General features: G+C 28.5%; 1 protein-coding gene across 2 annotated transcripts in view; it reads left to right on the top strand.

Moving 5' to 3' along the window:
• LOC111626687 (vacuole membrane protein 1-like) overlaps window positions 1-18,535 on the top strand; it is an 81,116-nt gene that overhangs the window by 9,926 nt on the left and 52,655 nt on the right. For both annotated transcript variants that reach the window (XM_023370168.1, XM_023370170.1), the window contains 5 exons: window positions 10,346-10,623; window positions 10,691-10,781; window positions 14,352-14,462; window positions 16,017-16,096; window positions 17,909-17,990. In XM_023370168.1, the coding sequence (XP_023225936.1) occupies window positions 10,346-10,623; window positions 10,691-10,781; window positions 14,352-14,462; window positions 16,017-16,096; window positions 17,909-17,990 (642 nt within the window). The remainder of the gene's footprint in view (window positions 1-10,345; window positions 10,624-10,690; window positions 10,782-14,351; window positions 14,463-16,016; window positions 16,097-17,908; window positions 17,991-18,535) is intronic.

Raw genomic sequence — 18,535 nt, 5'->3', positions numbered from 1 at the left:
AATTTTTCATTTGATTAATTCAGAATTACAGTATCAGAATTATCTGAATCAATGGGGACTGGGGTTGTTCTGAAAATCAAATTTTCAGATAACCGATTATGTACGAAAAAATATATTAACCTACCCCATATTGAAATTTGTTAAAATCCTGGCATGCCCTTAAGTACCTTCTCACGGTCGCACCAGTGCTGCCAGCTAAAACACGCACACCAACAAAAATAATATTGGAGTAGCCCAAAACATAGCCAAAGATTTCAGTGCCACAGCACTAGCGGAAATTTAAATTTGCCAACTGGAAAGCTTTTGGTTATTTGATGTTTCAGTTGATTGACATTTGGATAATTGATGCTCTACTGCAGTGTTTTTCAACCTTTTTGAATACTGACCCCTTTACAAGTTAAAAAGTTCTGGCGACCCCCCTAGGGCGATATTAAAACTATATCAGTGATTTTAAAATTTATGTATTTAATTTTCTTTTTGTTGAGAGAAATTATTGTTGACTAAAATGAGAATTTAAGAAGGATCGACAATAACTTATGACACGTATGGTATGATACTTCTCTCTCATAGGAACATTGGGTTCAGAGTGCTATTGACCTGTTTTTTTTACGACGACAGTTATTAACTTCCACTTTTCTACTTATTACTTTTTTTACAGGTCAGCTCAGCACTTTTTCGGCTATCATTTTCTGGCCCCTCCCTGGCGAAACCCATCATTCACACCTAAATGTCAATCAAAAAACCAATTGTACTGTATAATAAACAGATACAGCTTTCACGCCGAAATTGTAGTTTTTTTAATATAGTGTAGGACCTACAAACACTTGTCTTTTTCTTTTACCCGCGACCCCCTGGGGGGTCGCGACCCACAGGTTGAAAAACACTGCTCTACTGTATTGAAATTTATTGTGTTCTGATTTCATCATTAACTTATATCATTGAAAATTTGCTGTGATTGATTTCATTTCAGAAATATGTAAAATTTATTCATTTGAAATTATTTTAAATTTAAGTTTTATTTAAGCAGTGGAAAATATTAAAATTATCATCAGTTTTTTTAATTTAATATTTTATTTTTTCCATATTTAATACTTTTAAAATGTTTATTGACATCAGTAATTGACCAATGCTGATATCAAAACTGATAAGTAGTTCATTGCTACTCAAATGTTTACTATATGTACATTTGTAAATCAGTTAAAACATATGGATTTTATCTGATTTTTCAACAAAAACATGTTTTTATTTAGATAAGTTTTTAAATACAAAATTAAATTTGAATTTTGATATAATCAAGTTGTCTTTTCACACTTATGATTTAATAATACAATAGTTTTTCATAGAAAGACCTTACAATTATTATAAATATTTAATTTTTAAACATTTTAAATATTCTCCATTATTTGTTATGAAACTAAATAATTATTTATTTACTTATGTAGTTTCAAAATAAATAATGGAGAACAATTACAAATGATCTGCAGTTTATCTATCAAGCTATATTAAGGCCAATAACTAATTAGATAAAAATCAATTTCTATCTAATTAGTTATTAGTCTTAATATAGCTCAATAGGTAATCTGGTAGATTGTTTGGTAATATGAATATATTGAATAGTTGTTTATTATGTATATAAGAAATAACAATTTTTTTATTTTAAATTTTAAGAGTTGAAAGTTTAAAATATTTAGTATTTAAATAAGGGTTAGCTATGTAGTGATTCTGATTTCAGTGAATATTAAATTCTAAAAACTCAGTATCAAAGCCAAATTATTTCTCAATAAAAGTATCCAAATTTTTTATTTCTTAGGAAAAAACTATTTTGCATTTTTGGATGGGAGCCTACACAGATGATTTGTGTGTTATTCAATAAAATTTAAAAATAAAGTTTCATTTTTTGATTTTGCTAAATTTAAGTAAATTTAAAAAAAACTCTGCAAAATGTCAAATGCATATAATCTGGTTAGTATTTATTTTACCAGAAGAAAACATTTTTTGCTACTTATGTATTTGCCTTTTATTCAAAAACATTTTAATTTTTAAAACAAATGCTCAGTGTTAGTCACACATAATTTTTTAATTTATCAAGCAGCTTAGATAAAAATACAGTAGAGCCTCGAAAACTCGGCCTAATGTGGACCGAAGGGTGGCCGAGTTTGTGAAAATGCCGGGTTATCGGGAATGCGGTTAAAAAAGGATAAGTATGCGTATTTCCTTAGAAAATATTGTACTGTACTTGTATGTATTGTTTGCTTGAGAATACAACAGAGAATAAACTGCCCAAATACCCTTAAATAAAGGAAAAGTACATTATTTATGAAGTAAAGGCACAGAGCCTTTACTACGTGAAAATGAAAATTAATGAATACATAGTGTACAGTAATTTGCCTGATAAGACAGTCTATGATAAAAATTAAAGCTGTCTATGATGAAAATTAATTATCTAAGGGTATTTTTGCCCTGCCAGGGAGTGGCCGAGTTATCCGGAGTGCCAGGTTATCGAGTGCCGAGTTTTCGAGGCTCTACTGTAATCCCATTTTCTGTAGCATATGAGTTAATAGGTAAAATTAATTATTATTATTTTTATTGTTTCATATTACTTATAATTACTCAATATTCACACATTAAAAGCAGTTTTAAACACCCCCCTGTTATATAACTGTTATATAGCAAACCTTAAATCAAGGAGCCATTTGCTTTCAAGTGTCAAAATCCTTTCAATAAGTTTAACTTATCAGTGACTGCAGAAAACAGCTTACTTTTGAACATCTTCAAGCTTTCAAAAATTAAAGATTCTCTAAAAAAATATTAAATTTTCTTTCATTATATCTTGTTTTCAGGGTTTGTTGTCATATCTTTTCTACAATCACTATACTCTAATGCAAAATTTCTTAAAATAAACATAAAATAAACTCTTATGATTTATCCTAAAAATTTACTGTTGTAATAATTCATTACTTCTTCTAAATAATAATAATCTGTTTACAAAAATTTTATTACTGTTGTCATATGTTTTATTATTTCACATCAATGTTTTTATCATATCATTAGAAAATATTTACACTGAAAATGAGACCCCACTCCAGGCAAGGGCTATAATTGGTTTAGTCATAATGTTAATTTGACCCTGGATAGATCAATAATTGTGGAAACTATTCAGTTGAAGATGTTAACAAATTCAAATTTGTATTATGTTGAAAACATTATCTCTGGAAATGAGTGATTGATGTTACGGAAACATTTGGATTAGCCTCAGCGGTATATCAGAAAATGCAAAGAATTTGGAAGACAAGGACAATTAATATCAAAACAAAGATCAATTTCTACATCATTGAATTTCAGAAAAAAAATCTGGTTGCACAATGATGATAATTCATTGAAATATTCTGAGGATGACAGGATGACTTTTAAAAGTTTGAAAATGTTAGGTTAAAAGCACTAACTAACATTTGTAATCCAGTTAAAATGAACCAATTTATTATAAGGACAAATGATTTCAACTGTCTTTAACAATTATCTTCAAGTTTTAAAATATTACATAGAACAAAATTAAAAAAATAATAATAAATGTTACCATTTAATAAAGTTAGTGTGCTGGATTACAGGTTTAGTTGTGTGAGTTATCAACATCATTATTTTGTTGTATTATATGCTTGTAAAAACAAAAAATACATGGAAAAAATTGCATAAAGACTAATGTCTTCCACTAGCAATGTCTATGATAAATCTTAAGCATCACATACCTAACCATGTCACAAATGAAGTGCTAAAATGAATTTATTTGCAAAAGTTTAAAGACATCATGGTTGAATGAAGAATTTATCTCGTAGGGCATATTCTGAGATCATCTGACATTCAGAATACTAAGATAGCACCTGCATCATTCTCTCTAGTGGCAAAAGGATGAGAGGATGCCCTCAAACCCTGGTGGCTACCCTTAAATATAATCTGAAGAAACTTAAGATGTAAGGAGGTTGAAGACAGCAAATGGCAAACTGCTGGAGGAAACTTGAAGTTCAGTGTATCTAAGTACACAGAAGGAACTAAGAATGAAGTCTGATTAACATACTACTGTATTTGTATTTGTCCTGCACAGCATACTACTAGATATTGGAATATTCAGCTGTTTACATTACAGTAGAACCCCTCTAGTCCGCCCTTGGCTAGTCCGTCACTCCGGTTAATCCGACCGTGGTTGGAGTCGAGAAACTTGTCCCGACTCGTCGGTGACTCACCGTCCATGGCGTTTTTCTGTGTTCGTTACAGTATATGTTTTACATTGTGTGTACATGTACAGTTTTGTGTGTGTTTTCAACATGTCAGGAGTGAAACGTAAACACGTTACTCTTTCATTAAATGAAAAATTAGCAGTGCTACAAAGACTAGACAAAGGGGAAGATTGTTTATTTTACTTTTTTCTGATAATCTGACCTTTTTTGCGTTCCGACCATATCCCCAGTCCCAAAGGTGACGGATTAGAGGGGTTCTACTGTAGTGTTGAAAACTGGAACATGATGACTACTATAACCAATGAGAAGACATAGAAGAAAGTAGAAAAGTACTTACCATAATTTTCATTTCTTCTTTATTTTCTGAAACAGTATTTGATATTTTATCATAATATTTCTTTATTTTTTGATTATAGATGCATTTATTTTTCTTTATCAAATGCTATTGATACCTTGCTACCTGCCATTTTTTACAAAAGCTCTCATTCAAAACAGTTTGATACTGTATGTAAATAATACAGTAATGAATGTCTACATATACATTTCATTATTGCTGTATTGTACATACTCCAAATATTGCTAACCTATTGGGTGCTGGATGACAATAGTCTTTTGATACAGCAAAAAATAGATTTTCTGGCTGTACAATCAAGCATGTAAATTTGCTGTTCAGCAACATGTACTATGGCAATGCTGTACTGAAATGTGCTATGGTGCACAGTGTGTTAACCAGCTTTAAGACACTAAGTGATATAGTAACTGCAGTTAAAGCTATTCTTTATTTTTAACTAATATTCATATCTGTATTTTTCAATGCTTTTATGTTCTTAATTAGTCCTCCATTAGTCTTATTTAATTTAAATAATCTGTTTAATGAAACTTGCATAAAATTGCAAATTAGAAAGACTTCTTTTCCTCTCATATTTCAAACCTGACAAAGATCAGTAAATACAGTTGAACAATTAAAACATTATTTATAATTTGGATGCTAATTAAAAGTTGTTTATTCTGTTCTGATCATTTAGTTTTTCTGCAACACCTTGTTCTGTTTCAAAGTCTGATTTAATGCTAGAACCAAGAAAGTTCTGAAAACATTTTTCTTATCAGACTGCTTAAAAGTAGCATTTACTAATTGTTATAAATACTAAAGGGACTAATGAATTTTACTGAATAACATTCATCAGTTCTATCTCAAACTAACAAAATATCATAAATACTGTATACTTTGGATATAGGAGGTTAATCTTATAAGAAGCACAGTAGAAAATTTACCTCCAGATTAACTATTATAATAACCAAAAAGTCCAAATAACTTTTTATTTTATTTTATAAATATATATTATTCAACACAAAATAGTTTTTATTGATGATATATCTAATATTTCTAATTAAAGTTATCTGATAGATAACTTTAATTAGAAATATTTTGGAGCCTCTATTAAGCAATAAACTTTTTTATAACATGATACTTTCAAAGACTAGCATGACAACATTAACAAGAGTCTAAATTAATCTTAAGACAGCAAAAAGATAATATCAGGCTATAAGAAGAGTCATTAAGAGTATAAAATTTTGCATTATCAATTAAACTTTTTGATGAATATTTTCTATCATCATCTGTTGAGGTGTTCTTTGTTAGAACAATAGGTGCTATTTCTATATTATAGTAGAGGAAGTTTATTGGCTTGATCAGAAGTTAAAATAGGACCAGTGCCATGTCCTCTCAAATATAAACAAACATTAACAGATCTATGATTTCAATATAATTTTTTTAAGTGTTTTCAGGTGTTTGTGTTTTTATAATATATACTTTTTATCACTGCATATTTATTTTTATTATAGAACTGTTTTAAAAATTTAATTCTTTGATTACATAATGATTATGATTATATATATAATCAAAATCATTCCAAAACCTGATATATTAGTAAAACGACAAATGAAATTAATTAAAAATAATCAAGGAGAAGTAGCACGATTTAATCTGGTAGATGTTTGGGATATTACAGTCATTAATTCAAGTTTAAAATATTTAAGATTTTTAGAATTACAGCTTATTCATTTAGATATGGAACATAACTCAATTATTTTCAATGATCCAATCAATCAATATATAATACATTTAATTTTTCATTATTATTATTGAAAATTTAACATATCATTCCAACTTTAAATAAATCCATGTGTTAAATTTTCAATAATAATTATGAAAAATTAAATGTATTATATATTGATTGATTGGATCATTGAAGATAATTGAGTTATGTTCCATATCTAAATGAATAAGCTGTAATTCTAAAAATCTTAAATATTTTAAACTTGAATTAATGACTGTAATATCCCAAACATCTACCAGATTAAATCGTGCTACTTCTCCTTGATTATTTTTAATTAATTTTGTTTGTCATTTTACTAATGTATCAGGTTTTGGAATGTTTGTATTAGTGACTGTAATTTTATTAATAATTTACATTTTTAAAATGTTTTGTATAATTAACAATGGATGTTTTTTATTAATATGAATTTATATAATAAATAACTAGCATTGAAAATCAGCACATAACTTTATATGATAAGTAGTTTTAATTCAGAAATGGACAGCACGCCGATTGTTTACTAGGAGAAACTTCTTAATATATAGGTGTTAAATTACAAATGAATGTTGCTAGATCAACAAGCGCTTTCGATGATAATTATTTTCATCTTCGTCAGGTCATTAAAAACGGTTAAAGTTTTCTTTTTTAATAATTATTGTCGAAAGCTCTTATCGATCTAGCAACATTCATTTGTAATTTAATGCCTATGTGTTAAGAAGTTTCTCCAAGTAGTTTTAATTTTACACACATCATTGTTAATCCATACGGTAATAGAAATCAGAATATAATATTAGCTTACTAGAATAGAATGCGTATACCTTTAAAATATACAAACTAATCAAGGAATTTTTACATAGTACAGTAGAGCCTCGAAAACTCGGCCTAATGTGGATCAAAGGGTGGCCGAGTTTGTGAAAATGCCAGGTTATCGGGAATGGGGTTAAAAAAACTAAGTATGAGTGTTTCCTCAGAAAATACTGTACTGTATTTGTATGTATTGTTTACTTGAGAATACAACAGAGAATAAACTGCCCAAATACCCTTAAACAAAGGAAAAGTACGTCTTTTATGAAGGCATAGAGCCTTTACTACATGAAAATGAAAATTAATGAATACACTGTGTACAGTAATTTACCTGATAAGACAGACCTCAGAAAAATACTTTATGAGAGCTTTTATACTTTTATAAAGCTGTCTATAATGAAAATTAATTAACTAAGGATTTTTTTGCCCTGCCAGGGTGTGGCCGAGTTATCCGGAGTGCCGGGTTATCGAGTGCCGAGTTTTCGAGGCTCTACTGTACAAGTATTTACACTTGCTGGATTGAGTTTGTCAGTTCTCAATAATAAAATGTCAGCTGGTATCATCCTTATGTGGTCCATTTCAACTAGTATAAGAACTTTGTGCCACTATCAAGAGAAACAAGTATTAAGAAAAAGCTATTAAGAGAATTTGTTTAATAAAACCTAGTAGTTTTTCATAGTGAAACAATTTCCTTAAGTTTTATAGATTTTATTATTATGGAATAATTAGATCCATTAGATATTCAGTTTGTCTGACCACTTCTAATAATAATACAGATCTATATGCAAACAAAAAATCATATAGAGGAGTAAAGAGAAGACTGGCTTCCACTAATTTTAAATAAGACTGACATGGGATGAATTTAATTTGATGTTGCATTACACAAGTTTATATATCAACTAATCATATGATGTAGCTGGATTTATACTGATCTATAATAAGCCCATTACAAGCTTATGATAGCTCAATATAAGTTTGTGCCAATAAATCTAATTATAGCAATATACAATCAGTAATGAAGCTCCATCTTCAGATTTGCAAATACTACAACAGTCTTCTCAAATAAGTTTTCCTGTTATTTTCCTTATGAGATAATATGATTTAATATATTGTAGAGGTCTCTATAAATTTCAATATATAAGGGCAGTCAAAGTTCCTGGAACTATGGTATAGCACTGTAATGGTACCTAATCACCTTCAAAGGCAAATTGCCCCATCGATCCTGTCACCATTGAAAGGCTACTTTGGAATATTCAGGAGTTTGAGTATTGCATTGGATTTGATGTTCTCCATGCTTGTGAACACCCATGACTCATCATTAGTGATTATCTTAATGAGAAACATTGGATCCTACATACTTTTTTCAAACAGATCTCCAGTTATGAGCATGCGACATTCTAGCTGATATGTGGTTAGCTGCTATGCAACACACTTTTCACTGACACATTTCAACTTAAAATTGTCAGAATTGCATGAATGGATGTGAGAGATAACTATTTCTTATTCCAACCTCACGGTCATTTATGGCTCAGAACAAATTACAGTAGTTGTTACACTTTGGCAAACATTTCTTTGGTTCTGGATGTGGACAGCTTTTTGCTGTGCTTCTTATCCTCCAGTTTCTCTTATCCTTTCTTAAACCATGAAAACCAGTCAGAAACTGCAGATTTCTTTAGTACAGTATCACTGTAAATTTGCTGCAGGGCCAATAGTACCTCTGAAACAAATTTTCTCAATTTGTACATGAACTTAATGTTTTGCATATCATTTGAATTGTGACATGCTACATTCAAATTAAAATGAAATTGAACAGTAATGGCACTGAGCACTGAAACATGTCCAGACTGGTTGTAGTTCTGAACAGACATTGTAGTCTTTACACAATCTTATTTCTCCTTTGCCATCTGGAGTTCTATTCCAGGAACTTTTTGATTGCCTGTGTATTTACTTTAATAGAGGAAAAGTATTAAAATCATGATGAATTAAGTTTAAGTGCTTTCAAGCTTACGTCCATCTTCAGGAATGCTTAGAACAACTTATAACATCATTACCATAGTATGTCAACAACTATGTCATGATGGAAACAAAACAGATAAAACTCAGTTAATTAAAAATAAAAAAAATTTTATATAGGTTGTGTAATAATATTTTGAACATTTTGGAAATCAGTCATTTTCAAGGTATGGGAGATGATCTTCATGTTTACAGTTGACAATTTTGCTTTACTGTTTCTCGATAAGTCAAAACTGATTCCACAGTGACACTGTTCTACTCACAATTCCTACAGACTGGAGTGACAGTATAAAAAATTATTTAAAGTACCTTTTAAAATAAAACTCTAGTAATTAAAAAATGCAACACTTGCAAAAATAATCAAAAGTGTTCAGATTCTAAAAACCATTGACCTGATGAAGATCCAGAGCAGAGGATCGAAAACATTAGTCTGTACTATATATGAGTAAGGACTTACTGGCGTTTTATTTTAGAAAGTACTTTAAGGAATTTTTAGTGACACTGTTATCTTCTGACTTTAAGATTTCCAACATCTCAATGTTTCTATTATGGGCTTTTTGGGAAACACTATTTCAATCCTTTCCTCTCCTGATATCTTTGATGTATTAAGCAGTTTTAAGGATGATGCAAATCTGAAAACACTTTAACTCAATTCTTTAATATGTATTAATTTAGTATATTAATGATTTAATTATTGTGTTTTTTGTTCACTCTCAAATTGGAGGTTTACTGTTAGTTTTGTTCTCTGCCTAACAGTATTAAAGACATTCTGTAAAACTGAGTTTTATTTGAACAAAGATCAAATGAGAATTTAAGAATTTAATTAAATGTATTTAAGAACAAAGATAAAAAGTTTTGAAAACATGTGGATAACCTTTATTTAGTATAATTGAATGAAGTTTATCTTAATATTAGCAAAATATTTTTAAAAAGGATCCAATCTTATAATGTAAAGCAGTTTGTAAATTTTAAGAATCATTTTCAATGTAAAAAGCTGCAGTTTTTCATTAATTGTCAGAGTTAAATGAATATTACTTTAATAATGCAAAAAATTTATTTTATTTTCATGTTTCCATTATTTACTGTAAAAAATGACTGAAAAACTAATTTAATAAACTTATAAAATTAATGATGTTTCAAAAATGATCAAATACAATATATTTTTATATATTAATAATTGTTTAAAATGGAATTTTTGAATAGGTAAAACGATTGGAAAAGTGGGATAAACAGAAAATGTCTGAAAATATGGACACTTTACCAAAAGCAAGAAAAAATTTAAACAGTAATAGTAATGGAGGAATTTTACCAATTTCAAGTATATCAGTGCAGACATCTTCATCTTCGATTGCCAATAGAGCAAGATTAAAAATGGAAGAATTGAGAGAGCGAGAAGAATTAGTTCTTTGGAAACAACCAATAACTACATTTAGATACTTTGTAAATCAGTTACTAATTTTATTGGAAAATTTTTTTATTAAGTAAGTTTACTTTTTTAAATAAATTTATTCTAATTTTTCAAATATTCTGATAAGTTTTTTTTTCCAGATTATGGCAATTCAAATGGTTAGTGGTATTTATTTCAACACTTATTGGCTTAGGGATTCTTATTTATCAAATGGAAGGGCCTCATCAGAAGGTAATTTTTTTTAATTAACTAATAAATGTGAATATTTTTCAATATTTATTGAAGTCATTTTTTTCTTATTGTTGATATTTTGAAATGAACAACACACTTATTAATCAATTGATTTTTAGCAGATTTAACTTTGTAATGATTACTTGAATATTTTCAAATTTCTGATTTAATAAACTGGAATTGATTGGAAACAGATTTAATTTTGAAACCTTATGCAGTTTCAAAATTAGATTGGCAAGATATTTTGTCATGCCTACAAAAAGTTTCAAATTGTTTATCTATTCAGGTTCTTCTAAATAAGTAACATTCTCAACCACACAAAAGACAAGTCTTCAAGGAATCATTATTTATCTACTAAACTGTTTTTGAGAACCTCTTCCCATTATTAGTAGTATTTTAAAATACAAAATTTTTCAACTTTTTTATGTATATGATAAGCAAGATAAGGCTAATATTATATTCATGTTCCAATTCAGTTATAAAAATTAAAATTCTTCAACTTAAAACTATGTTTTTTCTATGTTCATTTTTTTATAAACATTTCAAAGCCCAATATTTTAATAAGAAGTCAAATGATCGTCGTAATGAATCTGGCTACTTTACCACTACTATTAATACAATGGGTAATCAGTTAACAAACAGATCGGATAACGAACACTTTCGCGAAAGATTTTTATGTTCGGACAACGAACACATGATCGGATAATGAACACCCCACAGAACAAACACAAGAAACGATGCAAAATAATGAATACTGATTGGTCTTCCCTTGTCTTCGGGCAACAATTTGAAACTTTTTGAAGTGTGGGAGACGGCGACATCGACGCTAAAGCCATTATATATCGATCGGATAGTATTCCTCCAAACTTTGAAACTTTTCCTTGTAATTCCAGCTTTTTATTTTTCTGACAAAACAATTCTTTTATATATTTGCGAGACTGTCGGGTAGGCACTCATTAAGTTTTGTGTCTGTTTTTCTTTTTGAAAAATGAGAATTTAATAGCAAAGGTAGAGAGTGGGCAGAAGATGCCTAATGTTGCTGGGCAGTATGGCGTGAACAGGTCTACAGTAGGCCGCAGTTCAATCTTATTTAAGAAAGATACTGTATAATCAAGAAGACTCAAGCAGCTAAAGGAGTAACAAATATCACATCTGAGAAATAAAGAACATCGAAGAGTTCATAGGAACCTGAAACGGAACTGACGACAGAAGAACCCCAAGAACTCTTAAATGAAGAACACCAAGAAATTCGGAGAGACATGTTTTCTTCTGAAAAAGAGAATTAATGTTGATATCTGCTATTAAACATTTTTTTGAAGAAGTGGGATGATGTCAGAATGACAGTCTTACAATGGCATCCAAACCAGGTTGAGGTTAATAGGCTTAGGGATCGCTACAATTACAATGCTATTAATTACTTTACGAAAAATCCCGAAGAAGAGAGAAAAGCGATCGACATTAGATAGATTCTTTAACCCTTTCAAACGGAAAAAACATGACTAATAAAAATGCAAGACTGCATATATTATGTATTTTTATTATTACATATAAATAAATGTAGTAAGAAAGTATAGTATATATTTTTTAGTTTTGGGGATCTCCAGAATGAATTAATTAAATTTCCATTAAAACCTATAGTAAATCGATAATCAGTTAATGAACAATTCAGATAGCGAACAAAGTCTTGGAACGGATTATGTTCGTTAACAGATCACCTACTGTAATTAAATTATAAGTAATTTGGTACTAGAGGAAGGCATTAGGTGCCATCTCTTATTAAATTTAATAATTATAATTAAATTAATATTTACTAAATAATTTAGAATAATCTGGAGGAAAACAATTGGCCCAGAGTGGAACTTGAACCCGCAANAGTACCAAAATTAACAATTAAATTACTTATAATTTAATTACAGTTGGTACCCCCTATAACACTGTTGATTATTCCATTTTATATGAATTCCATGTTGTAAAATCTAAGTGACTTGTACAACATGGAATTCATATAAAACGGAATAATCAACAGTGTTATAGGGGGGTTGACTGTATTAATAGTAGTGGTAAATTAGCCTGATTCATTACTTGATCATTTGGCTTATTATATTGATTTTTTATCAAATTTAAGTTTGAATCCCATAAACAATTACAAAAATCACTTTTATCATACTAAATATACTGCATCTACCCAACCCATACCCTTTTTACTGCTTCATCTTCACCACTTCTTCAGTTGCAAATTCCTGGTTAATCCTCAACTTATTTGCCATCTCTGCATTTTAAAGGTTTTTGTTTCGAGGTATGAGTTATTTTGTTTCTAATTTTAACACATTTGTGTCTAGTGGATTATAAAAAGATGATTTAATGATTTCATCTGAAATTTCATCCTCAATATTAAAACATTTATATGTAGTGTCAAAGAAGTAAAAATTATATCATATAGGTAGTTTACTAGTTTTTAAATATAATAATAAATTTGTTTCAACAAATGTATAAATGAGATTTTTCTAGCAACTAATGAGCTGTATTAAACAGTTTTGCTTGCTGTTTATTGGACAGCTGTGATTTATAATGCTGTCAATTGTGATAGTGAATAAGACCTAGTCTTCTTATATGCAAACATTCATTGTGCTGTGTATGTGGATTATGTGGCAAACTTGGTAGTCATACTGTTTTCAACAGTAGACAAAGTATCTTTCAGCAAGAAAGTACCCACTCAAATATTGCAGCTGTGTGAAATGTTCTTGAAGCAATTGAAACAATAGATTAGTTAACCAGGTTCCCAGATCTCTTCCCTATTACATATACATTATGCAACATCAAATTAATCCAAACTTTATTATTTATTAATGTCATATTGACTGCACTCTGTTGTTTTAGATTTTTGATAAATCTAGAAAGATAGTTTCTCTATTTTTTTACAAATCGTGTTTTTTTTTTTAATTTAGCAAGTCTTTCTACAATTTATGTTTTGCAATGTTTAGTTTTTGAGCATTTTTGTCAAATTTATGTTTTCAAAAGTTTTATTTTATAAAATTTTAATTTTTAAATGTTGTATGTTGGGATTTTACCCAAAGCATTATACAATTTGACATATTTGAAGAAAAGCCAAAATGTTAAAGTCAAAGTACTTTTATGATTTTTATTGACAATTTTATACTTGAAAATCTTCTTTTCATATATGCATATCAACACTGTTTCACTACAATAATCTTATTTTACTTTTTATATTTATAATTTGCACAAAAGCAATGCCACACAACATGCAAAGGCTTCTCTAAATAACAAAAAAAAAAAAATGGCCTGCTAAAAGCAAGCAAAAAACAAAATGAACAAATCAGAAATGTTTTTTCTACTTTTAAGTGTCTTCCATAAAAAGGTTTTTTTTTGTAAGGTTTGTTATTAGCGAACTTTAATGGCTTCAGTTGTACTTGCTTGCCTTTTATAAAATGAGTATTGTAAAAATCTATTCTTATATTTTTCTGTATTAAAAATCAGAATAAAATTTTTAAAGTTCAGTATAAGTTGTTTGATTATATGTTACATTTCAAGTTTTTTGTAACTTTTTTACAGTATGTCATGGTAATAGAAAAGAAAATTCTTTGGAGCCTGTATTGGGTTGGATTAGGTGTGTTATCATCTGTTGGATTGGGAACTGGGTTGCATACTTTTCTTTTATATTTGGTAAGTTAAAAGTATTTTGAATTGTATTGATTTTATCAATTTATCTGTGTCTAGACTTTTGAATGTTGTGTACAGGATAGCAACCTGCCTGGAAAATTTTAAATTTTTAAGAGAAATTTAACTGCAAAGAGAATTTTTAAACTTTGTGAAAATTTTTATTACTAAAATCTTTTGAAACATATATTTGTGAAAATTTGTTTTTAAATTATTTGGAATATAAATTGGTCTATTTAACTTTTTACTCAACTACAAGAGTAATTTGTATAGTGTCAATAGTAAAAGCTTTGATTAGAGTTATTATTATTATGATGGACTTAGTGGGTTATACTTGGTTAACACCGGTGACTGTGTACTATGCCGGACCAGAGTCAGGGCATAATAACCTAAACAAGACAAAATTTAAATGAGTATGTGTCTGTATTCAGGAATTTTCTAACAATATGGCATGTATTCAATATAGTGGCCACCTGTAGTGTGATGTGTGTGTTTCTTCTAATTGTAATGTTCCCAGGCTTTTGTGTAGTGTGTGTGGTATGATACCTGTAGAGGAGAGAATGACAGGTACAATAAGCACCCTATCCATCCTCCACAGGTCCCTTATTTCATGGACGAGTTCTGTGTACTTGCTGATTTTTCAAAGCATGTGTTTTGTATATTGTAAGTGTTTGGAATGGATATGTCTATAATGTATGTGATTTTATTGTGTTTGTCAGTTATTATTATTATTATTTTTATTATTATCGGAATTACCAAATCAGTGTATCTCAGTCATCTATAATTAAGTTGAATAATTTAATGAATTGAATATGTGGTATACTGAAAACCCAGGCAGAACTTAGTCTACATTGTATTGTGCTGAATGAACATTGCTCTCAGTGTTCCAACTGGAAATTTTGCAAATTGAATTTATTTTCATCAAATGAAGATTTTATTTGCCAATGCTTGCAGCCTATATATATTTGTAATAATTTGTACATTAATGGTTTCATATCAAACATGATTGCAGTTAAGTGTAATACATTTACTTTTCACTTTGCTATAATGTCCCAAATTAGCAAGTTATTTGTATGATACAGGAAAAAACTATTTTCTTATGTGTACAGTCGACCCCCCGACTGTTGATAATTCCGTTTTATATGAATTCCATGTTGTACAAGTCACTTAGATTTTGCAAATACGTGTGCCGGGCAGTGAGTGGCTCACGTATTTGTAAAATCTAAGGTGCTTGATTAATGAATGAACTTCTACTGTATGTTGTTTAGCTTTTCCCAAGTTTTTTTTGTTTGTATGCAACTATATTTCTCATAATTTGGAATGTGTTTTCTTGATTGATTTTATTTATTAAAAAATTTTAGACTAATAATAAATAAACTTTTATTTTGCGAATTAACAACAGGAAAGTTATTTTTCAAAATTTTTTTATTTTATTTCAGGACTAAAATTTTTCAAAATTTTTATGAATGATTTTTTTAAAAAGGAAGTTGATATAATATTTTCAGATAAATTTCTTGTTAAATTGATACTTTCATAAATTAATATATATTAAATTTTCAGGGTCCACACATTGCTGCCGTAACATTAGCAGCATATGAATGCAGTAGTGTAAATTTTCCTGAACCACCCTATCCTGATGAGTAAGTAGATTTAATTATTTAATATATTCAGATACATTTTTAGTTATATTCCAACTAATAATAAAATATATCTAGAATTAAATAATTAATACTTACATTATTTTTGAAAGAATGAAGTGGCACATATAACCTGAAAATATGCCAGTGTACTGAAAATTTTATATAATTGATCAATATAACAGTATTATTTAAAAAACTTACAGGTGTAAGTTTTAAAGAAGAAAAAATTATTTTCATATATTGAAAAATTTAGGATAACACAGGTTGAAAAAACTCAGTAACTGCTACTATGAATTTATCAATTCTTTTTAGTAATCAAGATTTTTCCAAAATCTTAGCAGAACATGAATTCAAACTCATTCATACTGAGTATACATTATTTAGTTATGCTACCAGGAGCTATAAATGATATCACATCAAATGGGATGTCTAATGATCACATACTCTTAATGTCCCTTAGTTTAGTGTTTCTTAACAGGGGTCGTGGCTTCCTGGGGGCCCATAAGAAGTTTGCTGGGGGCCGTCAAATTATGCAAAATTTCCTTCAGAATATAATAAAAAGAAAATTGATGTATAACCAAATATCGTATTGAAAAGTGAAATAAAAAGATAAAGTTTTCATATTTAGTTTTTTTTATTTATTTGTTAGTACAGAAGAAATAAATGCAGATAGGCTACTTACACTGCAGTATTTACATCTTTTATTCCAAAGTAATTCTAAGAAACTATTAATGCTTGGAATTTTAAAAATAATTAGGTGAAATAGTATGCTTAGTAGTAGGCTTTGAAAATTTAAATGTTTTTGCAAAAGATATGCAAAACTTTACAAGTTGTGGGTGTTTTAGTTTAGTTTTAGCATCGACTTTGGATCGAATAATCAAACTAAGAATTAACAAATTAGTTGAGGATATTCAGCAGCAGAAATCTCATTAAATTATTTTTGATTATTTTTTGTTTTTTCTATGAATTTTTAAATGTTTCTTATTTTATTTTTTGTTAAAAATTAATGAGTTTTTATGTTTAATTGTGAAGTTTGAATGTTATTTAAATAGATAAATGTAAAACATAACTTTATTATTTCATTATTATATAAAAAAATAAAGCAATAATAAAAAAAATCAATTTATTATAGATAATTTAACAAATATAAATTATTATTAAAAAAATGGGGGTCACAAAAAAAATTATGAAATATTCCATTGGTGGGCTGTGAGTATAAAAAGGCTAAGAACCACTGCCTTAGTTGACTATAATTCTATCCTACTCAAATGAATGAGCATATCTTATGCTCATTCATTTGTTTAGTTCTGCCTGATTTGCAGAAACTTCTTTTCTTTTTAATTCCACTCCAGCTTGATAATTACTTAAAAACATTTTAAGTTAATTAACTAACTAAATTATGTCTAATTGTTAAATTTAATACATGATAACAATATCACCTACCTATAGTTTTCAATTACATTAATAATAAAATTAAAAATTGCAGAATTTTAGTCAGCATTATTTAGATATAATTTGAATTAATGTTAATTTAAAAATCTGTACATAAACATGAAGGCAAAGAAAATTGTTTTATCAGTATTTTAGTATTTACAGATATTTATATAGTCTATATATACATAAAAATGTAAAACTGTCGAGGAAATTAATATGTTATCACAATACTCATTCAAGAAATAGAAATGATACCCAAAAATAATTTTAAATAACTAAGTTATCACAAAACATTTAGTAATCCAATTTTAATGTAAAAAATTTCTTATAATGATAATTATATTTTTGGCAATTAAGTATTTATTTTTTGTATTGCAGAATTATATGTCCAGAAGAAGGGACCAAAGCAATGACTATATTAGCTATCATGAGTAAAGTAAGATTAGAAGCTTGCATGTGGGTAAGTAATTAAAGTAATTATATTAAATTTCTATCATGTACTATTTGAAAAATTTTGTAATATTTCTCTCAAATAATAATTATGTTCACAAATATTACATTCTTATTAAATTAACAGTTTATTTGATATATAAGATATTAGGAAGTTTTCTTTCATTGTCTTCAATTGACCAACCTTGTACAGTAGAATCTTATTATAATGGATTGTGAAACAATGGATTTTTTCCAGGTTCTGCCAAATCAATGTAATTTTATCTCCTTTCAGAAGGTCTATAACTTGAAAAATGGATTTTTTTCTAGCCCCATCTATTGTAAATTGTAAACTTTGATTTCTCAATTTGTTTCCAGGAATTTGTAGTTCAATCATGTACTTGTTACATCTGGGATATGTTAAATTGAAGAATTGTACAAAAAGAGTCATCAGACTGATACAATTGAGGAGGAGCCATCTAATGAACATTCAGATGTTGGTCAAAGTGTAGTGCCAAAATTTAGTGTGACCATTGAGTCTTTCTATGACATGAAGACCTTGCTGATGAGTGTCAG

Source organism: Centruroides sculpturatus, unplaced genomic scaffold (genome assembly GCF_000671375.1).
Source record: "Centruroides sculpturatus isolate CEXI.00-Female unplaced genomic scaffold, Cexi_2.0 scaffold381, whole genome shotgun sequence".
In the NCBI taxonomy this organism is placed as follows: domain Eukaryota; kingdom Metazoa; phylum Arthropoda; class Arachnida; order Scorpiones; family Buthidae; genus Centruroides; species Centruroides sculpturatus.
The sequence above is the reverse complement of the archived record's forward strand: the minus strand, read 5'-3'. Positions and strand labels throughout refer to the sequence as shown.